Genomic DNA, 17509 nt, shown 5'->3' with positions numbered 1-17509 from the left:
CCTTCTGAGCAAGTCTGGAAATGAATGCTAAGAAACATTCATTTATTATTATGAATGTTTAATATATTATGGGTCCTAACAATGAACAAATACATGTATATTTAGATAAGGATTAGAAAGTTAAGTGTTAAGGTGACGAGATCACAAATGTTTTTCAAATCTTACTTTATAATATTTTGCCTGTATCTTCTTTTTAATTAGAAATAATACTTTTTATGACCACATGAATCTTAACATTTTTCCCAACACAAAGAATATGCTTATGTGAACACTATATAAACTACCCTGGTCACTTTTTTCTTCCCAGTCATCATGGCGGTTGCACACTGAACAGTTGAGAAATTCAACAAAAGATGATATGAACAAACAATTTGGCTGTTAAGACAAATGAAATAATTGGATCAACCATCTGCAGTTGTTACTTGGGTTATTTTCATCAGCTCAGTGACCTCTATTTGAAAATACGCCTAGAAAAGATCAACTGCAGTGAAAATCAGATGGGGCCTTAGTCACCATGATCTGGCAGGAAGGTCTGTTGCAAAGAATTCATCACCAACCTGTGCCTCTTCCTGTTGCTTCTTAAGTTGCTCCAACATTGCTTTAAATTCAGCCTCTTTTTGCTCTGCCTCCTCCAGTGTTGCCTGATTCTGTTCTTCATAAGCCATGGCCACCACAGCCAAGATCAAGTTCACCAGATAGAAAGAACCCACAAAGATGACCAAGACGAAGAAGATCATGTATGTTTTCCCAGCTGCTCGTAAGGTCTGCAAAGACAAGGACCATTTTCTGAGTCACTTGTATCAAATGATGAACCAGGCTGAAAACAACTAATGGGCCGAGTTCCTCTTTGGGACACTATTTGCATTTTGAACAGGACAGTCTTTCCTTGTGCAGTACTCCTTCCTATTGTGGACACTTAGTACTCCCAAAGGTTGAACGGTTTTGCTTATCCTCAACTCACATTAAATGGCAGTAGTAATCTCCCAACCATTGCAACAACAACAAAAAAATCCCCTTCCATTTCTAAATATTCCCTATATACTCCTTTCATAAAAAAAAGTTTGATTTTGGGCTAAGATAATTATAAAGAAAAGAATACAAAACTGCAGCTTATTAATCTAGTAGTCCTCAAATAGCATTAACAAACAAATTGTGTCTCTGAAATCAGGTCCAAGTCATAGGAAATCCCTTTTTTTTTTTTTTACGATGGAGTCTCAGTCTATTGCCCAGGCTGGAGTGCAGTAGCATGATCTCGGCTCACTGCAATCTCTGCCACCCAGGTTCAAGCAATTCTCCCACCTCAGCCTCCCAAATAGCTGGGATTACAGGAATGTGCCACCATGCCTGGCTAATTTTTGTATTTTTAGTAGAGATGGGGTTTCACCACGTTTACCAGGTTGGTCTTAAACTCCTGGCCTCAAGTGATCCACTCACCTCAGCCTCTCAAAGTGCTGGGATTACAGGCATGAGCCACTGTGCCCGGCCAGGAAATTCCCATCCTGAGTGACACCCTTCCTTATTCTTTTGCAATAGGATGAGTTTTAAAAGGATATGAATATAGGACATGAAGGATAGTGGGGAGAAAAAAAAAGCAGAAGGAAACTGGGCTTTACGTTATGTACATGCAACCCACTATTACAGAATTTTCATCTTTATTCTGTTAACCACAAAATGGTCCAGGTGTGGTGGCTCACATCTGTAATCCCAGCACTTTGGGATGCCAAGATGGGCAGATCACCTGAGGTCAGGAGTTCGAGACCAGCCTGGACAACCATCATGGTGAAACCTCATCTCTACTAAAAATACAAAAATTAGCTGGGTGTGGTGGTACGTGCTTGTAATCCCAGCTACTTGGGAGGCCGAGGCAGAAGAATCACTTGAACCTGGGAATTGGAGACTGCAGTAAGCCAAGATCGCGCCACCGCACTTCAGCCTGGGCAACAAGAACAAAATTTCATGAAAAAAAAAAAAGAAAAGAAAGAAAGAAAAAAAGAAAGTAAGCAAGCTAGTTAGCATCAATCACAAATATTTCATGAGAAAGATTCGACCTGAGGGAACTCCAGCTGTCCAACAGAAAGGTAAGAATTAACTCAGAGATTTGAACTAGAAACTTCCCTTAAAGAGGTTCCTTCATGCCTGAGGGGACATGTTTTTCATTTTCAAAGTAACTAGCATCACCAAATGACAGAGCCAAAGAGAAAACAAAGGACTGTCATAAAATTTCTAAGCTGTAAGACTCTTAGCAAATAGTTACACTAACTTCATTACAACCAGCAAAGTTAAATGACTTGTCCAGAGTCACCAATGCAGCCCGATAGAATGTTACTGACCTTATTTTTACCTGTACGACCTGCTTGAACAAGTCCAAATGTGTTACAAATCTTAAAAATGTTGATATATTTATACTTCAAGGTCCTTATGGAAATTCCATCTATACAGTGCCTTGCACAGAGGTGTTTAATATTTCTTAAACAGATGCCCTAATGGTGCCTCATTCCTATAATCTCAGCACTTTGGGAGGCCACAATGGGAGGATCACGTGAGACCAGAGGTTCCAAGACCAGCCTGGGCAACAGAGTGAAACCCCAACTTTCCAAAAAGTAGAAATATTAGTCAGGTGTGGTGGTACATGCCCGCAGTACCTACCTCAAAAACAAAACAAAACAAAAAAGAAACCCTAAGCCCAACTATCCAAAAGGCGATATGCTGCAGGGAATGAACAATAGGAAGCAGATAGAGATAGCAGATTCCCAGGCCAGACAAGAGGCTGTCAAGGCTGTAAGCGTCTACAGCTATACATGACTGAACATTAAAAATGGGAACGAGAACTGACAGAATTCACTTAATATCAAAAACCAGCTGACTGTGGGAAACACAACAATTAGATCTTGTATAATATCTTCACTAACGGTGAATGTCCCCAACCCCATATATGCTCACACAGAATGTCCCCAACCCCATATATGCTCACATAGAATGTCCCCAACCCCATATATGCTCATGTAAACTTTATGACCAAAGGAAAAGAGGTATTACTCACCAACTGATACAAGTTTTCCCAATAGTCCTGGGTCATAAGGCGAAATAATGCCAAGAAGGCCCAGCTAAAAGTGTCAAAGCTTGTGTAACCATAGTTGGGGTTCCTTCCTGCTTTCATACACTGGTATCCCTCTGGGCATTGCCTGAAGGAAGATAGGGAAGTTTAGGACTTTTCAACATAATTCCACCCAGCCATGACCTTGGAGATAATAAATAACGTAATTCTATTTACTCCATGACCTTGGAGGTAATAAATAACCATCAATAGAGCCAGGCTAACAAATTGGAAGAAAAAGAAAAAGAAGGAAGTAAGCAGCTAGCCAACTTTTGGAGACAGCCTAGGATAAGAATCACCTGGCATGTCCTTTAAAAATGCAGATTCCTGTGTCCTTACCCAAATCTAGGAATTAAAAGTTCTGGATATGGGATCTATGAATCTGCATTTTTAAAAGGTATGCCAAGTGATTCTTACACATGCCAAAGTGTGAGAAGTACTGTTCTACATTCATATCAATGTGTAATTCAATCAAATTTAACTTAGCTACTATCCCAAATGACAAACAGCTAGAAGTTCCTTTTAATCATCTTTGTCTTCTTTACACTCACTGTGACAACCTAAGTTATAATGGACATTTCAGTGACCTCGGTTACACCATTTCTCCTGCTTTTAGATTCACCTCATATTTCTTTCAATGTAATCTCTAGTAATCTACTTTAATATAGAAATTAAATGGGCTTCTAAATATTGTGGTCATGTTAAAATACCAGTTCTTAGAGGACCAATATACTCTGAGAAATGATACTACCACCACCCTACATTTATAAAGCCCTCTGTTTACAAAGCACTTTCATGTAATGTAAGTGGATCTTTACAGTAACCAATGCAAGGAAGAGAGAGCATGGCTTATTAAATAAATCCATTTTATGGATGAAAAAAATCAAGGCCCAGATATGTTAAATGGCTTGCCAAAGGTCTCAGAGCAGGAAGTATCATGATCAGGACTCCAATACTACATTGCTACTCTTTTTCCTCCTCTATGCTGTCAGGTCAAACATATTTTGGGTCATCCTAGGATGCATAATTATCACTAAGACGGTATCTTTACTCTCTACCGTACTATAGGATGAGAGGAGTCCCCAAGAGGCAGGTAAGCTATCTGGTATTATTGATTCTATCCTTAGATTCTTTGATTTTGGCTTGAGACTACAAGCACAGTCACTTACTAGTAAAATGTCAACTTTAGATGGACAAATATGAAACAGAAAGAAAATCTATGTCAACCGATAGGTCACATGCAATTGTAAGGTCTACTACGTGAGCACAAAGAAAAGTAAAAATATTGTCTATTTTGACCCAACTAATAATAGGTACATTATTTTAAGGAAAGAGAATAAAACTAGGTGAGCTACTTACCCAGCATCAGAACTGTTCCCACAGAGTAAAGGTTCTAGCATGCCAGGAACTGTGTAGAAATTTGCTAGAAAAGTTTGAAGAGGCAGGAAATGAACAGGCAGATTTAAGTGAATCAGAGAATAAGGTTACACTGTTCCTAACTAGCCCCAGCAGAAACAGTTACTGACTTTGGCTCATAAATCTTTTCCAATGGCTGTGGCAGCTGGTAAGAATTCTTTCCCATTAATGATTTTCTTATAAATATTTACAAATTAAAAGTGCTACCCCAAAGTCCTTGATGCAATATAGTTTTCACAGATACCCAACTTTCATTCATACTTCAAATCTATATGCTAGACTCTGGTACTTGAAACAAAAGGGCCTAAAAGTAAGTTTTCTGAGTTCTAAAGCCCTTTATACCACTCTATTCTTCTATCCTTACAACTTGTCTTTATCAAAGATATTTTTGAGCTAATTGGTCGTTAGATACTAGGTCCTATTTTAAATTAGAAGGCATGTTTTCCTTTCCAGCACATGTCCCTGAAATCTTCTTTGTAACATTTTCTTTTTTCTTTCTTTTTGAGACAGAGTTTGGTTCTTGCTGCCCAGGCTGGAGTGCAATGGTGTGGTCTCGCCTCATTGCAACCTCCACTTCTCAGGTTCAAGCAATTCTCTTGCCTCAGCCTCGTGAGTAGTTGGGATTATAGGCATGAGTCACCATGCCCAGCTAATTTTTTTTGTATTTTTAGTAGAGACAGGGTTTCACCATGTTGGCCAAGGTGGTCTTGAACTCCTGACCTCAGGTGATCCAGCCGCCTCAGCCTCCCAAAGTGCTGGGATTACAGGCATGAGCCACCATGCCTGGCCTTTTGCAACATTTTCCTGTGGCTACTAAACTGACTTTATTTTCTCAGGAATGACTAATAGTGACATCACTAACTTTTTTTCATGAGTCTAAAGCAGTATCATTACATCAAAGTTTCCTTAAGAAAAGACCTAAGTACTTTGGTTCCTCAAATAAAATGATTAAAACTCTCTAACTGCAATAGGATTTGAATAGTGCCTTGGAGATCACCTGATTGCCTAGGCTAGATAGACTGTGATGGTCTTAGTAATATTAAGAAAACTTGAGTTCCATAGATACATTCTGGACTAAATGTGTAAATATCCTAACTAACTCAGCTAGGGAAAAAATAATTTTTATCAAGCTTCTAAGCCTAAATTTCAAAGCAAAAGTTTAGGGGTACATGCGACGAAGGGAGAAAGGGCTGATGTTCAAGAGCTTCTGAACACAATCCTACCTCGAGGAAAGGAATAATTTCACAGGGCTAGTTCTAGTAGCACTGCCATTCCTTTCCATCTCCAACTACTTTTTTTCTTTCGAGATGGAATTTCACTCTTGTTTCCTACACAGGCTGGAGTGCAATGGTGCAATCTCGGCTCACTGCAACCTCCACCTCCTGGGTTCAAGCGATTCTCCTGCCTCAGCCTCCCGAGTAGCTGGGATTACAGGCATGCACCACCATGCCCAGCAAATTTTATATTTTTAGTAGAGACGAAGTTTCTCCATGTTGGTCAGGATGGCCTCAAACTCCTGACCTCAGGTGATCTTCCTGCCTCAGCCTCCCAAAATGCTGGGACTACAGGCGTGAGGCACCACGCCCGGCCTACAACTACTTTTTTAAGCCCTGTGGTAGCTTCTGATCATGTGAACTAGTAATAGACTTTTCCTATTCCTCTTGCAGAGAAGAGGACACCTACTTTTATTGTTGATATACTCTTCCCAATCAAAGCCTTTGGTGCCATTTTCAAGATAGCTCTCATTGAAGTTTATGGGCCACACAACACACTTGTTTCGAAGGTTCCCCATGAACAGCTGCAGTCCAATCAAGGCAAAAACACTCAGGCAGAACACTGTCAGGATCATCACATCTGACAGTTTCTTCACAGACTGAATCAGGGCACCCACAATTGTCTTCAGGCCTGAGGAGACAGAATCCCTGGAATCAGAGGCACCTCAAAGCCCTCCCCACCTCCCCCAGCCTCCCTCTTAGCCACTGGCTGCTACTCCTCCCCACAGCACCACTCTTGAAATATGGCCACTTTATTTTTATACCATGAGAATAATAACAGGTCAGCAAAAATAAAAATAAAAAAAATATTCTGGAAGTATCCATTTTGAGGTGAATACATTTGAAAAAGCAAAACAAAGCTCCTTCTACCAACAACATGTGGCCCCTTCTTCCTGGGAACGCTTTCCCATCTCTGACTACTTTTTAGTTCCCCACAAAAGCCAAGCTCTTACTTGCCTTAGGGCCTTCATACCTGCTGCTCCCTCTGCCTGGAATGCTCCCTGTTATATTACCTTGTCCTCTTTGCCTAACTCCTATTCATTCTTCAAGGTCCAGTTCAAACATCAATTCTTCCAGAAAAGCCTTTTCTGACTTTGCCACTCTTCTCCCTCCCCATTGTTACTAGTGTCTCAGTAGCATCTTATACTTTCTTCTGTAGCATTTATTATGGTTATAATTGATGTTTTACATCTATTGTGTTCACGGCAGGATCTACAGTGCCTAGCCCACAGTAGGTATTCAGCAAATATTTGTCAAAGAAACAAATGGAAAAATAAGGAATCGAGGAGGTCTCCAGGTGGAAAGAAAACCACTGGGAAGTTTAAAAGCCAATAAGAAGTGAGAAGGTACAATAATATTTTGCCAAAGACCCTGGAAATGCCAGAGTATTGAAAAGGTTATTATTAATCTAGTATTTATACTTTGACTTATTCCATTTAAAAATACACTTTTTCTGTATCACATATATTCCCCTTCTTTCTACAATTATCTTTTTTCTGTCCTAAATTAAAAACGAAAACATAAAAAATTTTTAATTTGAAGTTTAAATGCAAGACACTGACTCAAATGTAGACTGAAGGTATATTTCTTAATTGCACAGGGAGAGATCCTATCACTATAGGAGATACAGAAAAATATGGTTGTAGGTTCATGCTTTTTGGGTCCAAATGAGTCTTTATGTGCCCAGATACCAGGTTATCCATAGGACATGGCCAACAAAGAGCCTTCCATGGAGACTGTGGCCACAAAGAAATTATGGAGAGCTTGCCTGGGCTCCAGGAAACAAAGCATTTCTAATCTGATTCTTTTTCTCCTCAAGGGGCTGTGCAAAAAAGAGCATCAGACAGGGAATCAGAAAGCTGGTATTCTGGTCCTGGCCCAGTCACTGCTTATGACCTATTGTGCTTCAAATCGAATTTAAGGTTACTTCTCAGGGTCTCATTTTCTCGTCTACAGAACATGGATAAACATAGCACTACATAGCAGTGGGCAGTGGTGGAGAAGCTGAAGAATCTTCTCTAAAAGTCTTTCAAAATAAGGCAGAGATGTTTATTTGTTTGAGATTAAGAAACTGAAACTTCAAACTATCTTTTAAACCTAAGGCCCTGAAAAATCGTACCATAATCACATAGCTAGGTAAGAAGGCACTGGTGAAATAAAGTAGAAAGCAGCCATCAAGAAGTAAAAATTGTTCCAGTGAAATGGAATTTATTTCCATTCAGTTGCTAAGGAACACAGAAGTCCTCATTATATTTTGACTGGGTGGAGGGGGTCTATATTGAGTCAATAATTCAATCCCAGGCTTTTAAAATTATGCAATTTTACTGTTTTCAAGTCAAAGATTGATTTAAAAAAGAATACTTGAATGGGTCACTAAAAATGGTTGTAGAGTTTCTTTTCCTGGACTTTGTTGTGAGACTTATACAGCCATCTCTCCAGACGATTCAGATAATCACTTTTTAAAACACCAGATGACTGTTAAAGGACTTTACCATCGCTATTTTACTGAATTGAGAAATGAGCTGTAAGCTGTCCTCTGTATTAGTAACAAGAGTATAATACTACAAAATAGCCAAACCAATTTTGTAAGTAAATAATCTGAGTTTGTAAGTAAATAATTTGAAAAGCATACACTTTTAGCATGAGTAGAATCTGATTTTTCTGGGCTGGAAACTCTTTGACAATTCCAGACCTATATAACTGGAAATTCTAGGCCATGAGTTCCAACTATCTCCTGTTCCGTAAGAATGAACTCTCAGCAGCCATGTCTGTACAAGGTCACCTTCTCTCAGTAGATGCAGATGCCTGGGTGGACATCTGACCTAAATCCAGATCCTTTCCTACAGGAATTTGGAACAGGATAAGAGACAGTTGAGTAATCTTTTCATGAGGTGGGAATGTAATAAATAAATTTGGAAACTAAGTGGTAGCCATATTCTGTCATATTAAGATATGACTGAGAAGTAAAGGAAGTTAGTATGCTGAGAGAGAGAAATAGACACTTGGAGAGAAGAGAGATGGAGACAAAGTACTTCCTGGTACCTGTGGCTTTCTGGCTCTGCATTCTGGTTTCTACTGGCTTCCCAGAAGCACAAGTGCATTCCAGCCCTTTGGTTCCCTGAATCATTCCTGTGTCCTGTTACTTGCAGCCAGAAATGACCCCAACTAATCTGACATAACTCATCACTTTCCTGGGGATGGACCTAAATGCTCACCACAGTCAGCTGGTTTAACATCTCTTCTCCATAAGCCAGATGTTACTGCTGAAGAAATGTGTAAACAGGAGTCGAGGAAGCTAAAAAGACACTTTTCAAGCCTCAGCTTTGAAGTCTGGGGCTTAGATGATCTCATTGGTGAGTTAGCTTTCAAGATGTTTAAAGTAGAAACTTAATTGGAAGTGGTATTCAGCTGCTTATACTTCACAGAGGGTCAGAGAAACAAATCTTAATTAAGCAAGGATAATCACTAAATAACATTAACGACAGCCATCTAAAAAGTTTAGTCTCCAAGATTCCCATCCAGATCACCAAGAGAAAATGAGAAGGCAAGGGAAAAAGAAGAAGAAAGGTGATGTGTCTTAATGTTTTCAGGTAAAGGAAGGCACATGATCACACAGCAATATTAAATATCAACAATCACTGAACTATACACTGGTCTCAGCCAAGACTCTTCTTCCTTCCATTAGGATTAATTGTAAATGGCCATATTTGCAGGCATCAATCCCAATTTATGGAGATGCCGTCGTCAAGTCATTTATTAAGCTCAAGCTCTACAGTCTTGCCAGCTGTGACTGCCTGAAAGTCCTCCCTCATACCATCAACACCTGTCAATAAAGGCAAAAAGCTGTTAGTAGAATTCCTGACCTGACACAAGCCAGAAATGTAGAATGCCACCATTCTGGTGGTACAGAGACACTGTCTTTTTATTCTATTGGCTCACAACATCACATGCCAGAACAAGCAAGATACTGACTGAAAACCAATTATCCCAAACAGAGCAGAATGCTTCTTCAAAAGACTCCTACACAACAGAGGGTGCAACAGAAGCCACGTGGGGGCAAATTGGACAGTGAGAACTCTTGGAAAAGGCTAACATTAGCTCACTTTGGTGTGTGTCTGAGTAGAAACAGTTAATACTATAGGCCAAGAAAAGACAGCTGGATTCAATGTAGAGAATGGTCAGTGACAGGAGGGAAAGCTGGATATTTAAGGAATTTTGAGAAGCAGGTGAAGAATTCTACTCTATGTCCAAAAGTACCTCTGAACCTCTCACAATGCCCAGGAATCCTTTGAATAAATGAACAATGCCTGCCTATGTGCTATGTCCAGAGAAATCAGTCATGCATATTGGAGTCAAAATCTTTCAACATTGGGATGGCCAGATTATAAATAAAGCTAATTTGCCGAGCATGGTGGCTCATGCCTGTAATCTCAGCACTTTGGGAGGCCGAGGCAGGTGGATCACCTGAGGTCAGGAGTTCAAGACCAGCCTGGCCAACATGGTGAAACCCCATCTCTACTAAAAATACAAAAATTAGCCAGGTGTGGTGGCGCATGCTTATAATCCTAGCTACTCAGGAGCCTGAGGCAGGAGAATAGCTTGGACCCAGAAGGTGGAGGTTGCAGTGAGCTGAGATCACATCATTGCACTCCAGCCTGGGTGATGAGCAAAACCACTGTCTCAAAATATATATATATAATAAATAAAGTTAATTCATATTCCCTAGTTTGTAGCTCAGGTTGAGAAATGTAAGTGGTTTAAAGTAATGTGAGCTAATTCCCTTACAAAATTAACATTCAAACAGGCTTCAGTAGCAGTAACAAGCAGTTCTCAACCCAGGGAAAGAACTGCCCTGTTTCCAGAGTCAGGCTTGGGTTCAGACAAATCCCAGGGGTAAATAGTGTCGTGTTGACTTTCCTGCTGCAACTGCAAGCCTGGCAATAATATTTATTTATTTAGAGACAAGATCTCACTAAGCTGCCCAGGTTGGAATGCAGTGGCTACTCACAGGTGTGGTCACAGCTCAGTGAAACCTCAAACTCCTGGGCTCAAGTAATCCTGAGTCAGCCTCCTGATTAGCTGGGACTATAGGTGTGTACCACTGCACCCAGCCTACAGTGATAGTTCTTGAAGGTTCTTCAGAGTAACAGTAATTAGAGAGAGATCTGGGGACTCTAGATTTCTTTATTAGAGACCAGATTTACAGCACAAAGTGTAACCAAAACTAAACTAGCTCTCAAAGATGGGCCAGTGGAATCCTGTGAGTATTTAGTGTTTTTTCACATAGGACCACTGTTAAACTTTAGTTATCTTTCCTAAGAAGCAATGTGGGAAAAGGAGAAATACAAAGGCAATAGAATTAATAACCAGAATAGTTTAACAGAGACAATGAATCAGGATATAGTCTTAAAACATTTTCTATCTTCCATCATTATGCAGCAGAAATTGCCACATTCACAAAGTATACATTTAAAGAAAATGCTTTCTTTGTGAAAACTGGAGTGGGAAAAAGAAAGGCCTATCATTTCCCCTGCTTCCTGTCGGTTCCCACTGATTAGGAGTGAAAGTAACAGAAATGAAAGCAGAGAAATAAAATATCCAAGAGAAAAATAATCAAGAAAGTACAATTCTCAAGAGGTTGGAATGAAATTAAATAAGTGCTAATGAGCAGTAGATAAGCAGTGCTTTGGAGGAGCCATTTAAATGATAGAAATGAAAAAGAACTGACGAGTGAGGTTCTCCCAACCAGTTCTATTAATACTTACACTACTAAGTGCTGCTGTCTAAGAAGAACCTGAGAAACTGTTTTGAGGTTCTCACCCTTTCTTTGGGCATGTCAGCCCTGTGGCACATGATCAAAGCATGCAGAGGACGAAACTTCTGGCAGAGTCACTTAGAAGTTCACTTTCTGCAGGACTCAGACAAATACAAAGTGAAAACAAAGTTTTAAGACATATAAACTTTTAGGCAGAATATTTCAATGTCAAGGAGAACCTGGCCAATTCTAGACTAAAGAAAATTTAGAAAGGGTCACCTCTATAACTGACCCTTTTAGCACAGAGCTTGTGTACACTGTTCTCCAAGTTCACGGCTCTGAAGCAAAACGGAAACCATAAATAGTATGTATCCAAGTCAAGTTAGCAAGTAAAAAGTGTCAGAAGGTGGATTTGGTCTTTTCTGAGCTACAAGAAAGCTCTAAAATAAGGCATTTCTTATAGAAAAGGCCAGAGCTAACTGATGCATCTTACTGTGCATTCCTTGGGAGTCCTGGCAGCCCTGACATACTCAGAGTATCTACCAAAGACATGAAGAGGGAGGACAGAATCAGCCCAGGTCGGGGGTGGGTAAATGCTGTAGGAAAGGAAAAGCTCTGATAAAGGAAGTGGATACATGGGGGGCTTTGTGAGACCTTGCAGGCTCTAGGTCAGTGGTTGCTCTCACTCCCATTCTGTTTTTGACACCCTTGGCAATAGCCTATAACCAAACTGGGAACTAGAGAAGACAAACAGAGCAACAATTCCACTGAAGTGATCCATGAGAAAACTTGGTATACAAAACAATGGTTTTTACCAAGGGGGAACCATGGCCTAGCTCTACCACACAAGAATCAAAATGACTTAGACTTCCAAGCAAGAGATGGCCCAGATCCACTGACTCATACACTGGTGCTCCTGCCTTGGAAGGAGATTGCATAGCAGGCAGGTAGGAACAGTACAACAGTGCTCTATGGGAGAAAGCATAATCAGCAATTTCAGAATTTCCCATAGGATGAGAGAAAACTCCCCATGAGGGAAACTTCATTACCGGATTTCTCTTGCTAACTCTAAAAGGTAGAATAGGAAGCAAAAAGATTGAGATTGAGAGCTACGCTTAATTCAAGAACCAAATATATCACTTACTGACAGTGATCTATTATTGGCTTTACTATCCCTTAATGTTATTTTCCACCCCAGTTAGCCTCCCAAAGCCAGCACAATTGGGGGTGCTTCTAGAAATAGGAATCTGGGACTCTATTTCAAACTGTGAAGCTGAAGTTGATGTCTAAATCTTGATACAAACCCTTTCTATTGGCTTAGGTTTCTTCTTTATAATAATAACTGCTGCTACTACAATGGAGCACTACTATGGGCCAGGCACTGTGTTAGATGCTGCATATATTCCAGATACATATATAAAGGATAAATAACATGACATATTAAGGATATATATAAAGAATAAATAATGTGACACCAGTCAAGAGTTCCTGCAGAAATGCCATGGTCAAAAGTTAACCATATAGCAGAGATAGAGACAGAAGCTATGAGCTAGACTACAGATAGCATCTGCTGCCCTAGTTAGTGAACAGAATACAGCTTTCCAATTTCATTCTGGAGAGAAGTTTTGAGATCACAAGAACATAAAGAGACAGATGCCTTGCAGAGTACGATGGAGGAAATGAGCAGAAAACACGAAATCATATTTAAAAGGGGCCAGAGGAGGAGAGAGACCATAGGAAAAATGAAAGTAAAGATTTGACACTCCAGATGCCTCAAAAAATAAGACAAGGCCTGCCTAAGGATTAGGCCACCATCAGTGAGCTATCTGAGGCTGTGTGGAGAATGAGCTGGGCTTAAGCAGATTTAAAATGGCTAGAAATTAAATCTTGGTAAGTCAGGGTTGCAGTTTTTTGCCAAGAAGTATATATTCCAACTGACACCCAGCCTCTGGTTGATAGGAAGGCAGCTACCATTGCTAAAAATAAAGGAATTAATCTTTGATAGGGTACTAATTTACTGGCCCACTCTATGGCCCAAATTTGTAAGTAGAGATGAATTTACCTTCTTTGAGGTTCTCAGTAAACCATATTCCAAGACTGCCCTCTCCAGGATTCTATCTTTGTGCTTCCTTCTCTATCTGCTATTGAGATAATGTTGAAAAGGGGAAAAAGAAATATTTCTGGGCCAGATGCAGTGGCTCATGCCTGTAATCCCAGCACTTTGGGAGGCTGAGGCAGGAAGACTGCTTGAGCCCAGGAGTTGGCAGCCAGCCTAGGCAACACAGGGAGACCCTGTCTCTACAAAATATATATTTTTTAAATGAGCTGAGTGTGGTGGCATGCACCTGGGGTGCCAAATACTTGGAAGGCTGAGAAGGAAGGATCACTGGCTGCAGTGAGCCATCATTGTACCACTATACTCCAGCCTGGGCAACAGAGAGAGACCCTGTCTCTAAAACAGAAAATAAAAATGAATTTTTAAAAAAGATATATTTCTGAGTCAGCCACAAGGGGAAGAGCCATGTGATGTCAAGAATAGGATGCCTCTGTTCTTTCTCCAAGTTCCTGTTTCTACAAAACTGTTGTAGAAAGCCTGGTCTCTACGGAGTTTTTCTTGAAACCCCTTGAACACAACTGAAGTCCAAAGAGCAACAACACAGTCTTCACCTCTGCCAAGTCAGTGCCAGTATATCTTAGATTCACAATACTAAAGTATCTTTCCTTTAAGATTTTAAGACTGTCTTTAGAAAGATAAGTATTACCCAGTAGCAATGATTTAAATTAAATTAAGGAATCTTAACCTGGGGTCCATGGATGGGCTTCAGGGGGGGTCTGTGAACTTTCATCTGATTCTCAAAGGGATCCAAACCTTCAAAAGGTTAAGAACCACTGGGCTAGCTCAACCAGAACCAAAAAGAAAAAGGCAAAAATTTTAAAGAGATTGTCAATCAACTAACTCTCAACCCACCCACTGATTCTGTTTTTCCCCCTCAAACTTCTGTACTTTTTGTTGCCCATACCTTTAGTTGTATCTTATCTTACCTTTGATTTTTTTTTTAACAGTGCCTGAATAAACTTTCATTGGGATTTATGCTTGAGAATGAACCCTGAATAAGTACAGTAGATGTCTACTGATTCTTATTCTAGTGAGACAGATAGCAGTAGAACATGATAGACAGTGATTATTCAATAAGTGCAGTTCACTAACTCCAAGTCTCTTAAATTTGTCTCTGATTCTGGATTAGTTAATTGGGTAGATCTCTTCTGTGATTAAAAAATTCCATTAATACAGTAATAGTAAAAGTATAATTCTCTGAATAACGTTTCATCAACAAACCATGCGACAGGAAGCCTAGAAATCACAAGCAATGAAATGATGGCAAATGTCAAAATTACTGTAATTCCATGGAGCCAGGAAGCAAATGATTTATATACAAAGAGACAGCTAGCTCTGTGACAATTTCTTCAAATATGGTGAGATCCAAGTGATTGTGAAGCACGTGCTTTTTCAATAGCATGGATGGAATGGGAGCTGCATGCCTGGCAAGCACTCAGAGGAAACTGCCTGAGGACCAAATGACCATTCCAGAGAATGTCTACCAGGAAAAACATGCAGAATGCAAGGCCATATCAACTGTATTGATGCTGGTTTAGAATGGTGGACAAAATGAATGGAGGAGAAAGAGGAGATGTGGCAAATTCAGTCTTATGTACAAATTTTCTCACCTGGAATTACAGAGATAGTTTTCAAAGCTCGGAGAACCCTGAATGTTCTCAGCGCTGAGACATTGCCCAGGTCCACAAACTCTGTCACATATCTGTAGTAAGGGAGGTCACACACAGACACAAATGACAAACACAGACACAAACACAAACACCAAAGGAGAAAACAAAACCACAACAAAACAAAAAGTACAATACGTCACGTCAGGGCCCTATCCCAACACCTAACACCAACCCCGGACCATCTTACCTGGGATTACCGAAATAGTTTTCAAAGCCCTCAGTACCCTGAAAGTGCGTAGAGCTGAAACATTGCCTAGGTTTACAAACTCTGTTATATACCTGCAGAATCAAACCAAAGTTAACTTGTAATGGTACCACTGGGTGAGGGTTTGAGAATGGGGGGAAGAAAGGGTCTTATATACAAGCTATGATTTCATTTTTTTCCTTGAAAAAGAAAAGTTTCAAAATATAAACATTTAAGGAACATTGGGCAAGGAGAATTCAAAAGTATATTAGAACACGAGGTTCTTGGAATTTACTCCTTTAATCAGCATAGTCATGTGCTGATCCCAATCAGAATGGCTTTACTGTCAGCCCATTCACTCTTTTTAGTAAAAAGAAAGGTCAGGAGGTATCAAAGGCTTATGTTCCCAAGTTTTGTGAACAGTATCTTAGGAGAGGGAGACAAATTTCTGCAGCAGGAGCCCACAAAAACAAATCTACATTCAAGTAACTCTGTAGTTAACAATGGCAAAATTGACTAAATGTCTGTATATATGACTTATTCAAGAGTTGTAATCATGATTGTAGTCATGTCTATAAATGAAGTTTCGGCCTATGACATACAAAAGCAGGGCTCAGGAATATCCAAATCATGGGATCAGAGCAAATACTGTGTTAAGTGCTCATTTTAATTACAAGCTTATGCCTAGCAAGGACACTTAAAATTTTTAAATGAACACCAATGTGTATTCATAAGGCTAGAAAGTAAGACATTGCCTTTATATAACAGAAAATCAGTTTCAGTTTCAAGTATTTGATGCATATCATTTATTCACATTTTACAGCTGAAATACATCTTTCCACTGGATGCTCAGATCAATACATATTCAAATGCACTCTTTCTTACACATCATGCATACACGAAAAACCGATACACCACCCCCACTATACTCCCAAACCACAAAATGCTTCCCCAACCTGGAAATAAAAATAATAAGCTTGCTATAAAGCCTCTATCATCAGCTAAGTTTCCCAAAGATACATTTTTATTGCTAAAACAACACAAATGAGCAAGAGCAGTAACATACCAATGTGGAGTTACACTGATCTTGAGCAATAGTTCGAAATTCTGGTTAGTAACTCTTCAGGAGGTGCCAGTTTGGATATCTTGGCTCATGTTTTGACTCTAAAATGTGCTCTGAAGTCTGCAACACCTGGCCAGCCTCATTAAATTACATGCGGTAAGACATACCCAGGAAACTCATTTTCAGCTGAAGGTTTTTTACATTTAAAAAATTTCAAGTCTTCACAGAGGCCTTGTAATGATAGGTGTGCAAACCTTGATCAATGTTATAAGGATGAATAAAATATGAGAGAGTGTCCATGGGAACTCACCTCCTACTTTCTCTCCCAGCTGTAAAGCCTCTGCTTGCCTTCTCCCACATAAACACGTTATCATTACCTGAACCACAAGAGGCCCTCACAAGCAAGAATCATAGACATAAGTCCATAGGACCTTACATGGTTATCCATTAATTCCTCATACAGCTGTGTCCACAAATGCACACTTACAAACACTGTCCTACAAAGAGACCCAGGATTACAACTCCACACACAGAATCACACCCAGAACACCAATAAAGTAAGGGGAGAACTTACGCCATCATGATGACACTGAAATCTAACCAGTTCCACGGATCCCGTAGAAAGGTAAAGCCATCTATGCAGAAACCTCTTGCAATGATTTTCACTAGTGATTCAAATGTATAAATCCCTGTGAACGTGTACCTGTCAAAGAAATGAAGAGCTTGAGGTAATTTCTGGACAGAAACTTTAAATGAACCTTTTAAGTTAGCACTTGCCTGAAGTGTGGTTTCAACTAAGAGAGACAAAACAGAAAGGGCACAACCAATGCAGCAGGAAGGAAATGAGGAGGAAAAAGAAATGCTTTGAAGGAAACTTACTGAAATGCACAAACCAAGACCTCTGGAATGTTGTATTGGGTCCTGAATTGTATTCCAC

The 17509-nt window shown here is 39.8% G+C and overlaps 1 protein-coding gene across 3 annotated transcripts in view; it reads right to left on the bottom strand.

Annotated features, from left to right (window-relative positions):
* SCN8A (sodium voltage-gated channel alpha subunit 8) overlaps nucleotides 1-17509 on the bottom strand; it is a 144245-nt gene that overhangs the window by 101244 nt on the left and 25492 nt on the right. For 2 of the 3 annotated variants that reach the window (XM_064377108.1, XM_064377109.1), the window contains exons 4-9: nucleotides 17147-17275; nucleotides 15266-15357; nucleotides 6194-6415; nucleotides 4454-4517; nucleotides 3041-3182; nucleotides 558-764 (exon numbers count right to left, since the gene is read on the bottom strand). In XM_064377108.1, the coding sequence (XP_064233178.1) occupies nucleotides 558-764; nucleotides 3041-3182; nucleotides 4454-4517; nucleotides 6194-6415; nucleotides 15266-15357; nucleotides 17147-17275 (856 nt within the window). Of the gene's footprint in view, nucleotides 1-557; nucleotides 765-3040; nucleotides 3183-4453; nucleotides 4518-6193; nucleotides 6416-15265; nucleotides 15358-15512; nucleotides 15605-17146; nucleotides 17276-17509 lie in introns of all 3 variants that reach the window. The other variant, XM_064377110.1, reaches the window with a different exon arrangement.

Source organism: Aotus nancymaae, unplaced genomic scaffold (genome assembly GCF_030222135.1).
Source record: "Aotus nancymaae isolate 86718 unplaced genomic scaffold, 86718_ANA_hifiasm-v0.15.2.pri h1tg000016l, whole genome shotgun sequence".
NCBI lineage: Eukaryota > Metazoa > Chordata > Mammalia > Primates > Aotidae > Aotus > Aotus nancymaae.
This window is presented reverse-complemented; position numbering and strand designations above follow the sequence as displayed.